The sequence below is a fragment of the Mytilus galloprovincialis genome, chromosome 2 (genome assembly GCF_965363235.1).
Source record: "Mytilus galloprovincialis chromosome 2, xbMytGall1.hap1.1, whole genome shotgun sequence".
Lineage (NCBI taxonomy): Eukaryota > Metazoa > Mollusca > Bivalvia > Mytilida > Mytilidae > Mytilus > Mytilus galloprovincialis.
Genome location: NC_134839.1, coordinates 57,926,914 through 57,943,961, shown reverse-complemented (window position 1 = coordinate 57,943,961; position 17,048 = coordinate 57,926,914). Strand labels below are relative to the sequence as shown.

Below are 17,048 nucleotides of genomic sequence, written 5' to 3'. Positions count from 1 at the left end.
AAAGTTGTAGAAGGCAACTAAAGCGTGTCATTTTTATAAACACCCAATCGGGTTCATTTTATAAAAACGTCAAATTGTCCCCCGTTATTTGGCTATTGCTCTTTCATTGACGTAAACTCCTTTTACTATTTCATTGCAAATTGAAATATATAGTCCTTTAGGTCTTTATATGAATAACAGTATCCCCCTTTCCAAAGTTGGTCCTCCGTTCGGCTGTGCGGGCTGTAAAAGTACGCAGCAGTGTTACGTATGTGATAAGGTGGATATTAAAACAAATACCTCCTCGGCACATTAAAATCCTTGTAACAACTCTTTCAGTGCGCCGTCGGTGGATTGCTGAAAGGCAACACATTTGTCCCTATACATATTCTCTTATCATCTTGTGGCAGTTGGATTTCATCCGATTTTAATTTCAAACGGGCTCTATTATGTAAAGGGAGTGAACAGTGCCATACTGAAGTCCCGAAAAAATTTAAAAAAAGTCTCTGCCGGCTTTCCAAGAATATTTTTTGAATTCCTAGCCCTGATAAGAGTAAACTCCTAATAACCATACAAAATAAGGCACAATCCTAAATTCCCGAAATAATAAAGGTACAATTCCAAAGTTCAGGAAACTGAAACAAAAGTACAATTCCAAAGTTCCGGATTTTTTTCGCCTCTTATTATAGAACTTATTTATAGTATTAATTGTTAATGTATGGTTGTCCTGATAACGCATATACGTTTGTTTGCCACTGGACGTAATGTGACTTTCAGGCATAGAGATGTGATTTTTTTTCTTGAAAAAGTACGTGACCATCCACAAGAACTTGCAGTCATACGATGTTCAGCACTTCAGTACTTTTAATTTATTCGCTGTAAATATGCATGAAATACTTGCCACTAGACATTAAGCAAGCAACCGTCAAAAGTATTTTTTTTTATAAAAATTATATATAATGCTAATCAATCTTGCAATTATTCTAAATATAGTAAACAACTACCGATGAATAAACAATTCACGCAACTGAAACCAAACATCTCAAAAAAAGACTGACCGCTATCTTGTAATTATTGCAAGTTGGATTTTGTTGTTTTTTGTCATGTTTTTTTTTTACTTCCACAGTTAGGTCTAAAGATACTTTTTAAAAGCTCTGTTAAGCTGAAGTCCTCTTTATATAAAAAAAATTACGAGAAAAAAATCCATGCAAAAACTGTTTAATAAGAAAGAATTAAGAACGTCCTATAAAAATAAATGTACAAACTAATGAAATAAATATTCCGCATGTTAATCATCATTATTTACTTTGGATTTTATTGAACATCCGGTTCATTATCTAGCACGTTGTCAGTGTTGACATTGGATTATTCACGAACATGTCAAGAGTTCGTTTTATCACAACTGCCAGCCTTTGTGGTGCATCTATGGGAATTGGTTTATTCTTTGGTACCAAATATGAAAAACTGAAGAAGGAAAATAAAGACCCTCTAACTCATTTGTTACCCTTGACTGACACCAAAGCATTATTCGTTCCGTCAGTTTTTGCCTCATCGTCTATTCCTGCCACTACAAGTACAAGTATGCCTGCAGCTTTTCCACAACCAGTAAATCGCGTTTCAGAAATCATGAAGTTTGGCTTTCCTAGTCTGGATCAAGTTCGATCATTTGACAATTTTGTACTGTCCTATGACAGAAGAAATAGGAATGCCCAGTGGGTATTTGAACACATTAAACCAGAGCATGTTATGAAGAATGAAAACATCAAGAGAGGTAAATCAGAATTTCTGGAAGACAACATCATCCACAATTTCTTCCGGGCTACAAAAAATGACTTCAAAAACAGTGGCTATGACAGAGGACATCTTGCAGCGGCAGCTAACCATCGCCACACACAGAAAGCTATGGACCAGACTTTTACTCTCAGCAATGTATCACCTCAGGTAGTTTTATTAGTTTTGGTTATTTAGTATTTTTCGTACACATATATGCAGGTTTTTGAAATCCCTACAGGGTTCTGTTGTAATATACAATTATAAAAATAATAATCTTGGCAAGCTATTTCGGTAGACTAAAAATGTATCTTCCATGTAATTACATGCATGTTCAAAATGTATAGAGGTCATCAAGCAAAATTCTTTCTAAATTTTTCATAGCTTGATGTATTTTAGATAAAAGCATACACATACATTTCTGCATATATTACATGTATAACTATGTTTTACAAGTCTGTATATATATTTAAAGTTAACATGGATTTTTGCCGAAAAGATAAAAAAAAAAAACTTTATTAAAAAAAAATCTGACTTGAAGAATGAAGAATAAAAAGATATAAATACATGAAAAGAACACTGACAAATAGATTAGATATTAGAGGTGAAGCTTCCGAATTATAACATATATGTCAACTTATTTTTCAATGATATACAGGGAGGATTTTATTAGAAAACCCAATATTGTATATATTTCCGCCAAATTTTTAATGGAATTAAACCATGTAAACAGATATTTTGTAAATTCGCTTTGTTCTAAAACATTTTGTTTATCAATAAAAAAAAACCCAGCCTAAACGACCTATCATCTCCAACATAAGCTATATCATTTATATTCTGAAACAAACACATTTAAATATGACAATAATATTTCGTGTTTGTTTTACTTACAATAATTTTGCATTTCATTCAAATTTTAATGAAAAGATTAATAATCTTTAATGATTAAAAATGATCCTCACAGTAACTAAAATATTCATCCTGCTAATATATTTGATAAAGTTTTTGATAATTTTTGGCAAATGAAAACTGATGGGTGATAGATATGGGGAATGGCTATGAAACTACAACGACATGCTATTTGCTCTCGAAATGCAACTGAAAATAAATTATTCTAGGTTAACAGTATAGTTTTAATATAATTCATATCTGACTAACTTTTGCCAGAGTTATAAAATTAAAGTTAATTCCTTTAAGGAACTATAAATGCATGACGGTATAGTGTAAATCGACTGTTGGCTTCTCATGGATGTATACCCCGCACATCATTGTTTAACCATATTATACAAATTGTGTATTATCATCAATATAGAAATAGGTATTTTCAGAAGCCAGGTCATACACAGAAACGTAGCTACAGGTAAGTAATAAATGCTAAAATCATACATTTTTTTTTTAGTAAATATGAGTTGCAAATGTCTTTTTGCTTTGTCAAATACGTCTAGCATGTTGTTGTACATGAATTTTCATTCTGATTTATTTTTATTAATTTTGTCAATTTTTCGAATAGGTCGGAGAGGGTTTCAATAGAGATGTCTGGAATGATTTGGAAAAGTATGTCCGGGCGAAAGCCAGACAAAGCAGAAATGTGTACTGTTGTACAGGACCTCTTTATCTCCCAAGGTAACATGCATTTATACTTTATTTTTGAATTTCTATTAATGAAGTTTTATATTAGTTAAATTCATGTTTTCGAAATACTAAATGGATATAGGAAGAAAGAATACACGTTTTGGTAATTTAATCCTTCCTTTGTCTAGGCTATATCTTTTAACTTTTAGAAATTGGTTGAAACTCTTTATATGTACCCAGTTATAAAATTTAGATGTCAAGTGGTCGATCATTGCCGTTGTAATTCTCCAAGAATGTCTATTATAGATAGCTGTAGAAGAAGTTAAATTATTATACACACAAAGAAGCAGCAAGCCAGTGGCGGATCCAGATTTTTTTTTAAGTGGGGGCCCACTGACTGCACTACAGGGGGCCCGCTCCGATGATGCTTCAATGATTTCCTATATAATCAACCATTTTTTCCCAGAAAAGGGGGCGTGGCCCTCTGCTCCCCCTGAATCCGCGTCTGCAAGCAGTCTGTAAGGAATATTGAGTACATATGAACACAATCATATCTATAAAGAAAACTCGTACATTTTCCGTAAACTATAAAAAAAAATCAAAACAATAGTCAATAGACCCGTTTTTGCAACATAATAGTATCGTTTGAATTACAATAATGAAATGTGTTTTTCTCGTTTCTTTGAAGCACATGTGTTTTCGTATGCCTACATAAAACTGGTAAAGTGAAAAATGGACAAGTATTGAATTTACAATTTTTTAATTGAATTTACAATTTTTTAAATGATGCATAAAAAAATAAAAAAATAAAAGGATGGGTATCTTTTTATACGACTGCAAAATTTGAAAAATTTTTCGTCGTATATTGCTATCACGTTGGCGTCGTCGTCTGCGTCGTCGTCGTCGTCCGAATACTTTTAGTTTTCGCACTCTAACTTTAGTAAAAGTGAATGGAAATCTATGAAATTTTAACACAAGGTTTATGACCACAAAAGGAAGGTTGGTATTGATTTTGGGAGTTTTGGTCCCAACATTTTAGGAATTACATTTTAGGAATTAGGGCCAAAAAGGGACCCAAATAAGCATTTTTCTTGGTTTTCGCACAATAACTTTAGTTTAAGTAAATAGAAATCAATGAAATTTAAACACAATGTTAATGACTACAAAAGGAAGGTTGGTATTGATTTTGGGAGTTTAGGTCCCAACAGTTTAGGAATTAGGGGCCAAAAAGGGACCCAAATAAGCATTTTTCTTGATTTTCGCACCATAACGTTAGTATAAGTAAATAGAAATCTATGAAATTTAAACACAAGGTTTATGACCATAAAAGGAAGGTTGGTATTGATTTTGGGAGTTTTGGTCCCAACAGAATAAGGGGCCCAAAGGGTCCAAAATTAGACTTTGTTTGATTTCATCAAAATTGAATAATTGGGGTTCTTTGATATGCCGAATCTAACTGTCATGACTGTGTATGTAGATTCTTAACTTTTGGTCCCGTTTTCAAATTGGTCTACATTAAGGTCCAAAGGGTCCAAAATTAAACTTAGTTTGATTTTGACAAAAAATGAATCAGTTAGGTTCTTTGATATGCTGAATCTAAAAATGTACTTAGATTCCCAGTTTTCAAGTTGGTCCAAATCGGGGTCCAAAATTAAACTTTGTTTGATTTCATCAAAAATTGAATAAATGGGGTTCTTTGATATACCAAATCTAACTGTGTATGTAGATTCTTCATTTTTGGTCCTGTTTTCAAATTGGTCTACACTAAAGTCCAAAGGGTCCAAAATTAAACTTAGTCTGATTTTAACAAAAATTGAAATCTTGGGGTTCTTTGAGATGCTGAATCCAAAAATGTACTTAGATTTTTTATTATGGGCCCAGTTTTCAAGTTGGTCCAAATCAGGATCTAAAATTATTATATTAAGTATTGTGCAATAGCAAGTCTTTTCAATTGCACAGTATTGCGCAATGGCAAGAAATATCTAATTGCACAATATTGTGAAATAGCAATTTTTTTTTTTAATTAGAGTTATCTTTCTTTGTCCAGAATAGTAAGCAAGAAATATCTCATTGCAAAATATTGTGCAATAGCAAGATTTTTTTTAATTGGAGTTATCTTTCTTTGTCCAGAATCAACTTAAATCTTTGTTATATACAATATACAATGTATATTCACTTTTTACTACCAACTGATAAATTAAAATAATCTTTACCATTCAGTGATAACAAGCAGTTTTTTTACATCTTAATATTTTATGATGTATTTAAATGAGTAGTTATTGTTGCAAACTCCATCAGAAATTTTAATTGAGATTAGTTTTGGAATAAGGGAAAGGGGGATGTGATTAAAAAAATTGGGTTCAATTTTTCTCATTTGAAATTTCATAAATAAAAAAGAAAATTTCTTCAAACATTTTTTTGAGAGGATTAATATTCAACAGCATAGTGAATTGCTCTGAGAGAAAACAAAAATTTTAAGTTCATTAGAACACATTCATTCTGTGTCAGAAACCTATGCTGTGTCAACTATTTAATCACAATCCAAATTTAGAGCTGAATCCAGCTTGAATGTTGTGTCCATACTTGCCCCAACCGTTCAGGGTTCAACCTCTGCGGTCGTATAAAGCTACGACTTGGAGCATCTGGTTGTCTTTGATTTCGGTGATATGTGGAAATACATGTTTCTTCGTTCAAATGATTTTGGTTTAGTTTTCCATAATACATAATAATGACATTTACCATATATGTACAGAGTGGAGTTTTTGTTATGAATTTGTTTCATCTTTGGTGAGACTACTCAATTTTTTGAATGTGTTTACGAAGATGATAAAACTATTAAACCAAGTAAAAACCAGTAGAGAACTTGGTGCTTTTCCGTCACTGAGATCTTCATTCGCACGAATTGAGCATAATGGAGAAGAATTTTGGTGTAAACTTGGGAGATCTGCTCAAAATGTTTCTTTTTTCACGAAGTTGACAAAGATAGACTTTAAAAAAAACCAGTAGAGATCTGCTACTTTTTCTGTCTGAGATCTTCATTCGTTAAATTCACAAATCCAATAGAGCAGAACATAAACATAACCATACACTATATATTTTTTCTGAAGGCTTATAGAAATAAGAAAAAAAGACATTTAGTACAAACAAGAGACAGCAACCCAGCAACATAAAACCCCAGATTGATTGATTGGTGTTTACGCCACATTCATTACGATTGTGTTATTTCATGGTGGTCAGTCTTTATTGATGAAGGAAGCTAGAGTGCCTGGAAAAAACCACAGACCTTCGATAGGAAAACTGACAATCCAAGTCAACTAAGATTGGAGTCGAACGATCCTGCCACTTGCCGGATTCGAACTCACAACCTTAGTGATGACAGGCTAGTACATTAACTACATAAACCACTCTGCCACCGAAAAAAACACCCCAAAAACAAAAGACATCTGACGGTGTCGTTTCATGGGTTATAATTATGTTGTTTGGTAGTATGTTTACATGGAATTTGATAGTTATTCAAATGAAGTAGATCACTTAAATACATGTATGTTATTTTATTTTTGCAGACGTGAAAACGATGGCAAAGTGTATGTAAAGTATGAAGTAATTGGTAAAAATAACGTAGCCGTTCCAACACATTTCTTCAAGGTTTTGTTAATAGAAAATAATCAAGGACAGTATGAACTGATGCCTTTTGTATTGCCGAACCAACCGTTACCAAAAGATGTTAAATTGAAGAAGTATCTAGTACCTCTAGAATCGATAGAAAGGGCAGCAGGATTTTTATTATTTGACAAGATTCCAAGAAACAATATTAAAATGATTAGTGGTTGAAACATATGATGATTCCAGGTGAATAGACTTGTTTTAATAAATTTGAAAGATATTACGTGTAGAGAAGAGTTATAACTCAATGTTGACTGCTGTACCCCTATTTTTTTAATCTTTTACCTACTATGTCTGTTTGTTTTGTTCACACATCATGAATATAATGAAATGTTTTGCGACTATCATACACGTGAGAGGTTTAGTTAGCTTTTAAACCAGGTTTAATCCCCCATTTTTTTACATAAGAAAATGCCTGTAACAAGACAGGAATATGACAACTGTTCATTCGTTTAATGTGTTTGAGCTTGTGACTTTGCCATTTACTTTGGCACTTTCCGTTTAAAATGTTGCTCAGGATTCGGTATGTTTTGTTATTTTATTTTTTGCCTATGAACAGAAAAATAATATATAGTTTTGCATATTACAAATAAAGAAAACAAATTGTAGTGTTTGATCAAATTAATTAAAGAAAACTATTTTATAGAACTTTTATTTACACAATAGTATATAGGATTCTGGTGCAAATTCATGTCATAGATTTGCAAAATAATATAACAGAGATAGTAATATAGTTTTCCAAATCTTTCTTTTGATAATTTTTTGAATACTGACACAGCATAATATGGACCTTAATATTAACAATACTAACGAAAATTCGAAATGTATCATATCGTTTATGTAATCAAGAGTTCTTTGGACCAAACAATGACCAAAGTCTGATAACTCGGTTTATTGAGGGTGAATATTGTATATTATTTCTATACAAAATTTAGCTATATATAACCAAAAAAAAATCTTTCAAACAGCATGAGATATAAATTAAAAATATTAAAAATGATTAACTATTATTGACACTAAGGACATTTGTTTTTAATTATCTAGCTGTATAACTGTACAAATTCAAGCATTTCAATAAACATTTTGTAATTGACGTTTTCTACATAAGAAAATGCCTGTATATAGTCAGAAATCTGTCAGTAGTTTTTCATTAGTTGAATGTGTTTAAGTTTGAGATTTTGCCATACATGATATTATAAAGGACTTTTTGAATTTTCCTTCAAACGCATATATTCCTTTTTTGTTGTCTTTTTTATTTCATTTATATATTTCATTTACCGTTCATATTGATCATGTGAGACATGTATGTTCCATTTTGTAATAAAATTAATTTTATTTTAGAGTTGTGCTGCAATATTCATTTGACAGTACATGTAACATGTTTTCTCTAGGTAATCGGTAACACGTACAAAGTTTCGGTAAGATGCATTAGATGTTCAGTATTGTAGACACACAAAAAGCATAATCATTATACTTTAAAGAAATCTATAAGTCATTATTAATTTCTAACGAATATATACAATATCATACACATGAAACAATATGCACTGCAATGTCTAATAAGACTAAACAAGTTTCATAATACAGAATTTATAACATAATTAACAATAACCTTTCTTTGCTTAAATGTGTGATCATAAAAAATAATGATTAAGCTGATGAAGGTTTTAATTTTTAGCTTTTGTTGGCCACACCTCTTTTTGAACCCCTAGATATGTCAATGCTTATTTATTGTATAAGAGGGTTAAACAGGAAAGGTTTCCACTTTGTTGTCGAAAGCGTGAAATATAAAGGTTTACGAATCCGTTTATCTTGATGGCATGTTAATGAATGTAACATTTAAACGGACCTATAAAGCAACATGTTTGAATAAAATCGAGAGAAATCATATTAAATCTTGCCTGGAAATTTATTTTATGTTTTTTTTTAGACTGGAAGTCATATTTTTGTTCTGTCATTGTCATTCGCAAGTTGTCGAATCGTTTCAAGCCGAAGTTATTTTGCTCAATTGGCAAGTATGTTGCACTTAGTTGTTAAAAAAGGCAAAGTAACACCGTTTATTTTAAATAAACTCATCATAGATACCAGGATTAAAAGCACTGTATACAAAAAAATTGCAGAAGAGATTTATTCACATGTTTTGATAAAAAAAAATCTAGAACGTTTTTAGATATAATTTTATCTTTACGTAATAAGCAAGATTTGATTGGTATAAGAAATTCATTTTTAGTTAAATTTTGACCTATAATGATTTACTTTTACAAATTTTGATTTGAATGGAAAGTTTTCTCATTGGCACATACGCCACATCTTCTTATATCCATATCTCAGACTAATTGCATCAACATTAGTTTTTACATTTATATATTACAAGAAATACGTTTGCTGCATCACAAATGTGAATGATTACAAAAGTTTGGAAATCATAAATATTGCATAAGCTCATTCTTAAGTAAAATAACAAGAAACATGGTTATAAGCATACAAACATAAATTTAATGTACTTTATGTGTACTAATTAATAAACTGTTAAAAGTTTGACATATCTGGGACTGTGTTTTTCTTTAAGTCTATTTCCGGTAATGTTGTATCCCTAGGACCAAGAAGGTTAGACCGTTCACGTGGAAGCGTAATAAGGGTATCAGGAACGTCTTGAATGGCACCAGGTAAACTTGTCTTTTCCTTTGACATGTTTAAAATGCCAGGTGGAGCATTGTTTGAATTTGAGGACGAATTTGAAGTTATGGCGGGTTTATCAGGCGCAAAAGATACAGATTTTCTTAATTTATCTTCCCGCTTATCGTCCTCTGTTGGTTGAGGATTCTGTTGAGGATTCTGTTGAGGGATTGTGGGCTTTTCCTCTGTGTATGGGTTAATTGTAGCAATTGTCGTCTTTTTCTCTGTAGGTACATTTAAAACAGGCTTGTCATTCAAAGCTTCACCGTCTTTAGTCGCAGTCTTCATGATAGATTTTTCTCTCCGGATTCCACTTGTACTATTATGCACGACTGCATTCGTCACTGCTGTTGGCTGTCCAGCATTGACGGCTTGATTTGTCTTATCTCCTGATAAATGTCCATTTGGGATATGACCGTTCAAATCCGCAGCTGTTCTTGGCGTTTCATTCGAACTTGTTCCTTGCATATTGGCTGAGAATCCTGAAGTAAGCTTTGGTTTTTCTTTCGGTGTATCATTTTCTGGTACGGAATTAGGATCTGAAAAATCAGCATCGACACCACTAGGCGTTGCAGGGGTGGAAGTGCCAATAAAATTTGCACTTAGCTTCATATTATTGTTATATTCCCGGAATTTATCGGGATTTATACCAGTTATGCTACCCTCAATCCCATCATCATCATCTATGTCTACCATATTTATCATATCGATCTTCTCTTTCTCTTTATGAATTCCTCCACCAATGCCAGAATCCACTGCTTTCCTCATCATTCCAATATGGCTCCTAGGTTTTTTTTGCTCTGAAAGAAATTTAAATTTATATAAATATCAAATTTTGATTACAGAGACAGGCAAGAAAAATAGATATCAAACTACAAAAGATGTACGATGAGCAAAAACGCTTTAAATAGTGTCGGCGGCTAATATTTTGTTAATATATTTGTACGTTAAAAACCGATAATCTTCTTGATAATGTTCGTCCGAAATGTAAGTTTATTTCTTTGATTTACACATTTGATTTCCACATGAGATATGCTTTCAAAAAACGTTAAAAGGTTCCAATTTGACAGAACTACATAACTGGCGGACGGTTTCGGAAAAAGAAAACCTGAAAAGAGGAAAATTTTCATTTCATAATCTTAGTTTAATTAATTTACCTTCAATGAGTCTCTTCTTCTCATCTTGCTTTGGTTTATAATAAAACTTATAGAACAAGATTCCTGCTACAACAGCAATTATTAGCAGTAACAGTATAACCACAATAGCAATGATCACTCCAGCATTAGATGAGTCACTAGAATCAGTAGTAGGAACTTGAAAAAGAAAACAAACTTTGATAGTATAAATTGAAACAGTTCGAATACCCATATTTTACCATGTTTTAACTGTGCTCTCCTTCCTAATGTATCTCTTTGCCAAACTGTTCAGTGTTTATATACAGTAGTTTCTCAAGAAGAATTAAAAGAAGCTAGGATGATTTTGTTCATCTCACTTAATAATAATTCCTTTGATAACTATGTTGATCGCTTCTATACCTTCACGAACTAGAAATAAAGGATATCGCATCCACATTTATATGGTTATGTCATCTTCATGTTTGACTAAAACCGACTATTCAGGATATGAACTTAGAAAACCGATATATTTCAGCTTTTAATCCCGATAAATCTCGAAATTTCAATTTCTGATTCGCAATACCGAATAGAATTCAAAGTTTTGTCAACAGGAAATTTATACTTTATTTTTTGGATTCCTGTACAATTTGATATTTACATCTCAGGTTACGAAGAATTTTTCATTTTAGAAATTGCATACAGAGAAATATTCTACAATAACGTGATGCCTTTGCAGACAAAGATCTCATGAGATTATTTCTATAAAAATATACGAAATCTGGTCCATGGAATGATTTTTTATCCAGAAAGTTGCATCCAAGTCTTATAATCTGTGACCTGACTGAAACAGTGGAGAAATGTAAGCCAACATCCACTACATGTTTGGTGTGTAATATTTGAAGAGAATTATTTTTTGTTGTTGTTATATTTCTTGTTATGGTATCAAGTATTTTCTTCTTCTACTAATACTTGCCATTAATATCGTCTCTTTCGTATCTTCTGCTTCTATTTTTAGATTGTAATATAGTAAACCTTTTTAGGCAAAGACATTTATTATAACGCAAATTATTCATACTCGTTGTAAATTTGTATTGGGAAATTCTTGTATTACTAATACAGCATATTTTTTCACATTATTGTTTGGATTCCTTTACGATTGGATATTTACATCTCAGGTTACGAAGAATTTTTCATTTTAGAAATTGCATACAGAGAAATATTCTACAATAACGTGATGCCTTTGCAGACAAAGATCTCATGAGATTATTTCTATAAAAATATACGAAATCTGGTCCACGGAATGATTTTTTATCCAGAAAGTTGCATCCAAGTCTTAAAATATTTGACCTGACTGAAACAGTGCAGTAATGTTTGCGAGAAGGAGCACAACATACGTTTAGATTGGGTACCAAGTAATCGGTATAGTTTGTGCAATAAATAATTTCTTAAGGTCAAGTTACAGTTAATGGACTATGGCACAAATTTCAATATATGTTTTCATACAACACTTGCTCGAATAATGCATCTTTATCATTTATCATTCAAAATATGACTGATTAAATATTTTCAAAATGGGTTAACATTTGTATAAATAGCACATACAATTGTCGAATAACCGTTTAAAAATTGTCTAAAAATGATCAAATCTCGTATTTCTACTCCATAGACTTTTAAAAAACTATATGTTGTTGATACATACATATCCGTTTTAATGGTGCCAAAAAGATAGGGTCACCGACTTCGTTTTTACAGTAAACATCATTCAAAGTTGTGTTCTTTATGAAAAAATACCAACAAACATAAAAATAATCGTTACGTCATCGTGTTGCGGGCCGTAAAACGTTGATTTTGTTTTACTTTTTTTACTACCAAAAAGGTCACAAACTGATTATTAGACAATAAACGAAGTCGATGGCTATATGATTTTTTTTATATCATTGAAACAGAAATTTATGTGTCAAGAACATGCAGTTTGCCATGATGAATTTAAGACACATTTAGACGGTTTTCGCCGATTTTATGTGCTTCCAATACAAAAGTTCACCCATTTTGAAAGAATGCAATCAGTTATAGTCAAATGATAAATGAGATAAACGCATTATGTTTTTGATATTTGGTTGTAGTTCAACAGACCAAGGCTGTATGCATAATTTTAGCAAATATTCGACATAGCCCATATACTGCTCCTTGACACTAAGCACGTAAAATGTAAAATATTCATTTTTCTAGATTCGATCATTTTTTCTTTGCCTCGAAACCGCCAACCCTTGTCAAACAAAGTCAACACTCCACCTGAATGTGGCGTTATACACGGTGATTATTGTTCAAATATCATATGTATAAACTATAATAATTTGTTGCTTTTCGTGATTTTTTTTTAAAACTTGAAATGGCTACAAAAACACTACAGTACTAAGATCTTCCGATTTTCAGTAGTATTCCACCATCATATTTACACACACAGTGATTTCATTTATACCCACCATAACATGACATCAACTAATTAATGTCAATATGACTAACATAATAATTTTATTCTATAGCATACTTACCACATGTCACTGTATAAAGAGAGAGATAAGAAATAGGGAATATTAGTATCATATTTTAAAAATTAATCTAAACATGAATATGGCTTTAAATAGTGTCAGCAAAACATTGACATCAACATCTTAAGGGTAAGAAGTAAATAAAAAGTTTGTTAACCATGGATATAAATAAACATGTCTTGTTGTATGTGTTTGCCTACATTTATTTCGAAAGAAAGAAATTTGAAAAAAAGATTTTTGATTGATCAATCAATGACTGTAAATACCTAGCTGTACCAATTCAAGAGCTTGCAGTTCACTGGTAGTCGTGTTTTGTTGTTGTATATCATATTTGTTTTTCATTTATTGCTTTTACATACATTAGGCCGTTAGTTGTATTTTTTGCATTGTTCCACATTTGTCACTTTATTGACGTTTGCCGTACGTGACCTATAGTTGTTATCGTCGACGTCATTCGGTCTTTGGTCGAGATCTGTCTCGTTGGTAATCATACCATATGCTCTTTTTATTGCACAGAATTTAGTATTCATAGAACTTTGACACAGTATAAACTGAAAATCGAAAAAAACCGGATTGTTTTCGATTTTTTTGAAATATTACTCTATGAATTCTTTCATAATAGGTTAGGATTTGTATCAAAAGCACACACGACCATTAAGTATTATATACCAATTATCGTTAAATATAAAGCACGTAACATTGTTCCTAGATTTGTCAAATAACAAGTGCATAGATTTTTCTTCAAAACTGATATGTTGTTGATACATATATTGTGGTTTGATTGATAGAAATAGTCATAGGGTCAACAATATATCAGTGTAAGAGAAATTGTTGAATCTATTTTGAATGCAATAATTAAGACTGAGTGATTATGATACTACAGAAAATTAAACATTTGAATGCATGGTAATGTCGATTTTCTGGTATGGTTCAACGAGCCAAACTTGATTTGATAATGTAACATCCCTATATCAATAGGTCAAAGGAATTCGGGAAAAAGTTTATTTTTCAACAATGTTTTTCAAAACAACCAATCTATACCTATTTTTGGTAGATATTTCGCCTTGGATTTAACCACCCTTCTGATTTTGATCACTAGATACCATATGTCAAAGGTCAGAATTACATAATTCATAAATGCACTGAAATTAAGGTGAAAATCTTTGTATTCAATATTTGACAAAAAATTGTCAGCAGACCTCAGAGTTCATAGTTCTTTTTTTGTCCCCTACATATCCGTAAGGAAATATGTAACACCTCGGGTTTTTTATTCATGTGATATTTGTTTTCAAAATTTATACTTTCAACAGAATGTATTTATCCATAATCTTCAAAAAAGTAAGCGTATTATTTTCTTTAAATTCAAACACTTGATTTCGTTTTTGATGACAAAAGCTGGGACATAAAACCAGTTTTATTTTGTGCCTGTTTGAAAATCTAAATTTTTGACAAAGCATTTTTTTTAGCTTCTTTCAGGTACGTTTTTGTTAAGGAGAATGTTGGTTTAAGTCAAATATATTTATTGACCATGTGCTTTAAGGGGAAAAGTAGTACTGGCAGTAGGAAGGCCATTCAGAGGAAGTCAAGGACGCATTATCTTTAAAGAAAAAAGCAAATTCAGAAAATTTAAGTTTTGCTGCATACATGAGATTTTGAAGTGTTGACAAAAGTCTCAATCTAAGGACGAGATGGTTATTTGGAAATTAATTTCTATTTCAAACTGTTCATCGTATTAATAAAACAAAATAATTAATAAGCAGATTAATTTAATCTAATGGCGTTGTGATTTGAAATGCCATACACCAAATATAAGTTTTCTGGGTGTATTATAGATTCTTTGGCATGATGGAAGTTTGGCGACAGATTTTTGAAATTTTCTGGTGGATTTATTCGCGTATTCATTTAAGACTCATGGCGATTTAGAACTTGGCAAATGTTGTATAGGCACCTGTATACTATTGAAGACATTGCTATCTATTTTTGTTTTTGTCGATGGATTGCTGTGTCAATCCGTATACACTTACATCTCAATTAATACATGCTCATTCCTACTTGTAGAAATATGATTTATTTACAGATGTTACAAATAGTTAGCAAAGGTTCCAGAATCATATCATAAAAGGAAGTTATTGCTTGTTACTTACGATAAGGTGTCAGATGGAGAAGACCACCTGGTGTAGGTACTGACTCAGGATACACTGCTGATGCGTCTGTTGGTTTTGAAGTAGCAGTTTGACCTTCATGGCACATACGACTTCTTTGTGACGCTGTAATGTTTGTACTGTCATATTGTGCTATCTGTACAAAAGCAGACGTAATCATTCTGTATATAACATAATTTTGTAGGACGATAAATTACAAAATACAAATGAACATGTTTTAAAAGTCGCATTTATTTTTTTGTGACAGTGACAGTCTGAATAATACGAGAGCTATCTGACGATGATCAAAAATCGAAAACCGATAAGCTTTACAAAAATAAATAATGGGTATACAACAATGTGTGATGAATCCAAGAAATAAACGGAAATGATCTTCATGAAATTTTCGCAACTTTCACGTTCTCCAGAAAAGCACAGAAAACAAAACTCTCCTCCAGAAGTTATTATGCGAATGGGTTTTAACGTCTTGCAAGCACACTTTTGATCTTTTGTGTATGTTATAACAGTTATCAAAGGTATCAGGATTATTAGTACGCCAGACGCGCGTTTCGTCTACATAAGACTCATCAGTGACGCTCATATCAAAATATTTATAAAGCCAAACAAGTACGAAGTTGAAGAGCATTGAGGATCTGAGATTCCAAAAAGTTGTGCCAAATGCGGCTAAGGTAATCTATGCCTGGGATAAGAAATCCTTAGTTTTTCGAAAAATACAAAGCTTTGAAAACAGGAAATTTATAAAAATGCGTTAATGCGCATAATAAAGCATTTATTAAAAAAAATTAAAGTTTTTAAAAACTAATATCTACTGAATCTATAGAATGATATACAGATAATATATAACTATCTGTTATAATATTTATCAGAGATGCCTATCATTTTTAAATAAATGTTATATTTTGACGCATTGACGCAATGACGTGATTACTGTCCGAAACGATAAGCTTATTTTTAACTTGTTATTGTCGTCTGTGCTAAACATTTCTATCCTGAGTACAAATAAAATTTACAATTCAACCAATATATAGATATTCTCTTTAGAATGCAACTGTAACAACTACCCCAAATGAAGTATCTTGGTTAACCATCAATTTTGAATTTAAAGCGGACGGCCTAAAATCAGCGGAACAGAATACATTTATTTCCTGTGCCTGATGGAGATATGAAGATTTGTTCACAAAGAATAATCATATTTCATGAGGGCTCTGCCCGAGGAAAATAAGATTTTTCGAGGGTGAGCAAATCTTCATATCTCCCTCAGGCACAGGAAATAAATAAATTCAGGTCCGCGGATTTTAGGTCGTCCGCTTGAACTTTTGACGCACACAACATTCACTTTTCCATTGTGGCGTCAGATATTTTGTTTTATGACGTCAACATTTTACGGGAACCTGTGTGATATCTAGTCATGGCGGACAAATAACGATAAGGTGTATAAATTCAATATTATTTTGCATACATTTTGTTTTCTTATCCGGTTGCTTTTATAAGTTAAACAAAACACACATCTTACCCTTTGACAATCAGTACGTATCAAAATTTAATTATTAGTCTTTTTGTTT

General features: G+C 31.7%; 2 protein-coding genes across 2 annotated transcripts; one reads left to right on the top strand and one right to left on the bottom strand.

The window, feature by feature from the left end:
* The first annotated feature begins 1,300 nt into the window (after nucleotides 1-1,300).
* Nucleotides 1,301-7,210, top strand: LOC143063944 (endonuclease G, mitochondrial-like). The gene is made up of 3 exons (XM_076236404.1): nucleotides 1,301-1,920; nucleotides 3,260-3,372; nucleotides 6,885-7,210. Exons 1-3 carry the CDS (start codon nucleotides 1,357-1,359, stop codon nucleotides 7,150-7,152), a joined length of 945 nt encoding a protein of 314 aa, XP_076092519.1. The 5' UTR covers nucleotides 1,301-1,356; the 3' UTR covers nucleotides 7,153-7,210.
* A 2,247-nt stretch (nucleotides 7,211-9,457) lies between these two features.
* On the bottom strand, nucleotides 9,458-15,646 carry LOC143062514 (uncharacterized). The gene is made up of 3 exons (XM_076234184.1): nucleotides 15,469-15,646; nucleotides 10,818-10,973; nucleotides 9,458-10,460 (listed from the first exon to the last, which is right to left on the bottom strand). Exons 1-3 carry the CDS (start codon nucleotides 15,644-15,646, stop codon nucleotides 9,514-9,516), a joined length of 1,281 nt encoding a protein of 426 aa, XP_076090299.1. The 3' UTR covers nucleotides 9,458-9,513.
* Between the last annotated feature and the right edge of the window lie 1,402 nt (nucleotides 15,647-17,048).

Excerpts from the sequence above, each read along its gene's own strand:
- LOC143062514 (XM_076234184.1), bottom strand. The coding sequence starts at position 15,646 with ATGATTACGTCTGCTTTTGTACAGATAGCACAATATGACAGTACAAAC. Across the intron at positions 10,974-15,468 it reads TCTCCATCTGACACCTTATC|TTCCTACTACTGATTCTAGT; the intron begins GTAAGTAACAAG and ends TTCTTTTTCAAG. Across the intron at positions 10,461-10,817 it reads GAAGAAGAGACTCATTGAAG|AGCAAAAAAAACCTAGGAGC; the intron begins GTAAATTAATTA and ends AATTTCTTTCAG.
- LOC143063944 (XM_076236404.1), top strand. The coding sequence starts at position 1,357 with ATGTCAAGAGTTCGTTTTATCACAACTGCCAGCCTTTGTGGTGCATCT. Across the intron at positions 1,921-3,259 it reads TCAGCAATGTATCACCTCAG|GTCGGAGAGGGTTTCAATAG; the intron begins GTAGTTTTATTA and ends TTTTTCGAATAG. Across the intron at positions 3,373-6,884 it reads GGACCTCTTTATCTCCCAAG|ACGTGAAAACGATGGCAAAG; the intron begins GTAACATGCATT and ends TTATTTTTGCAG.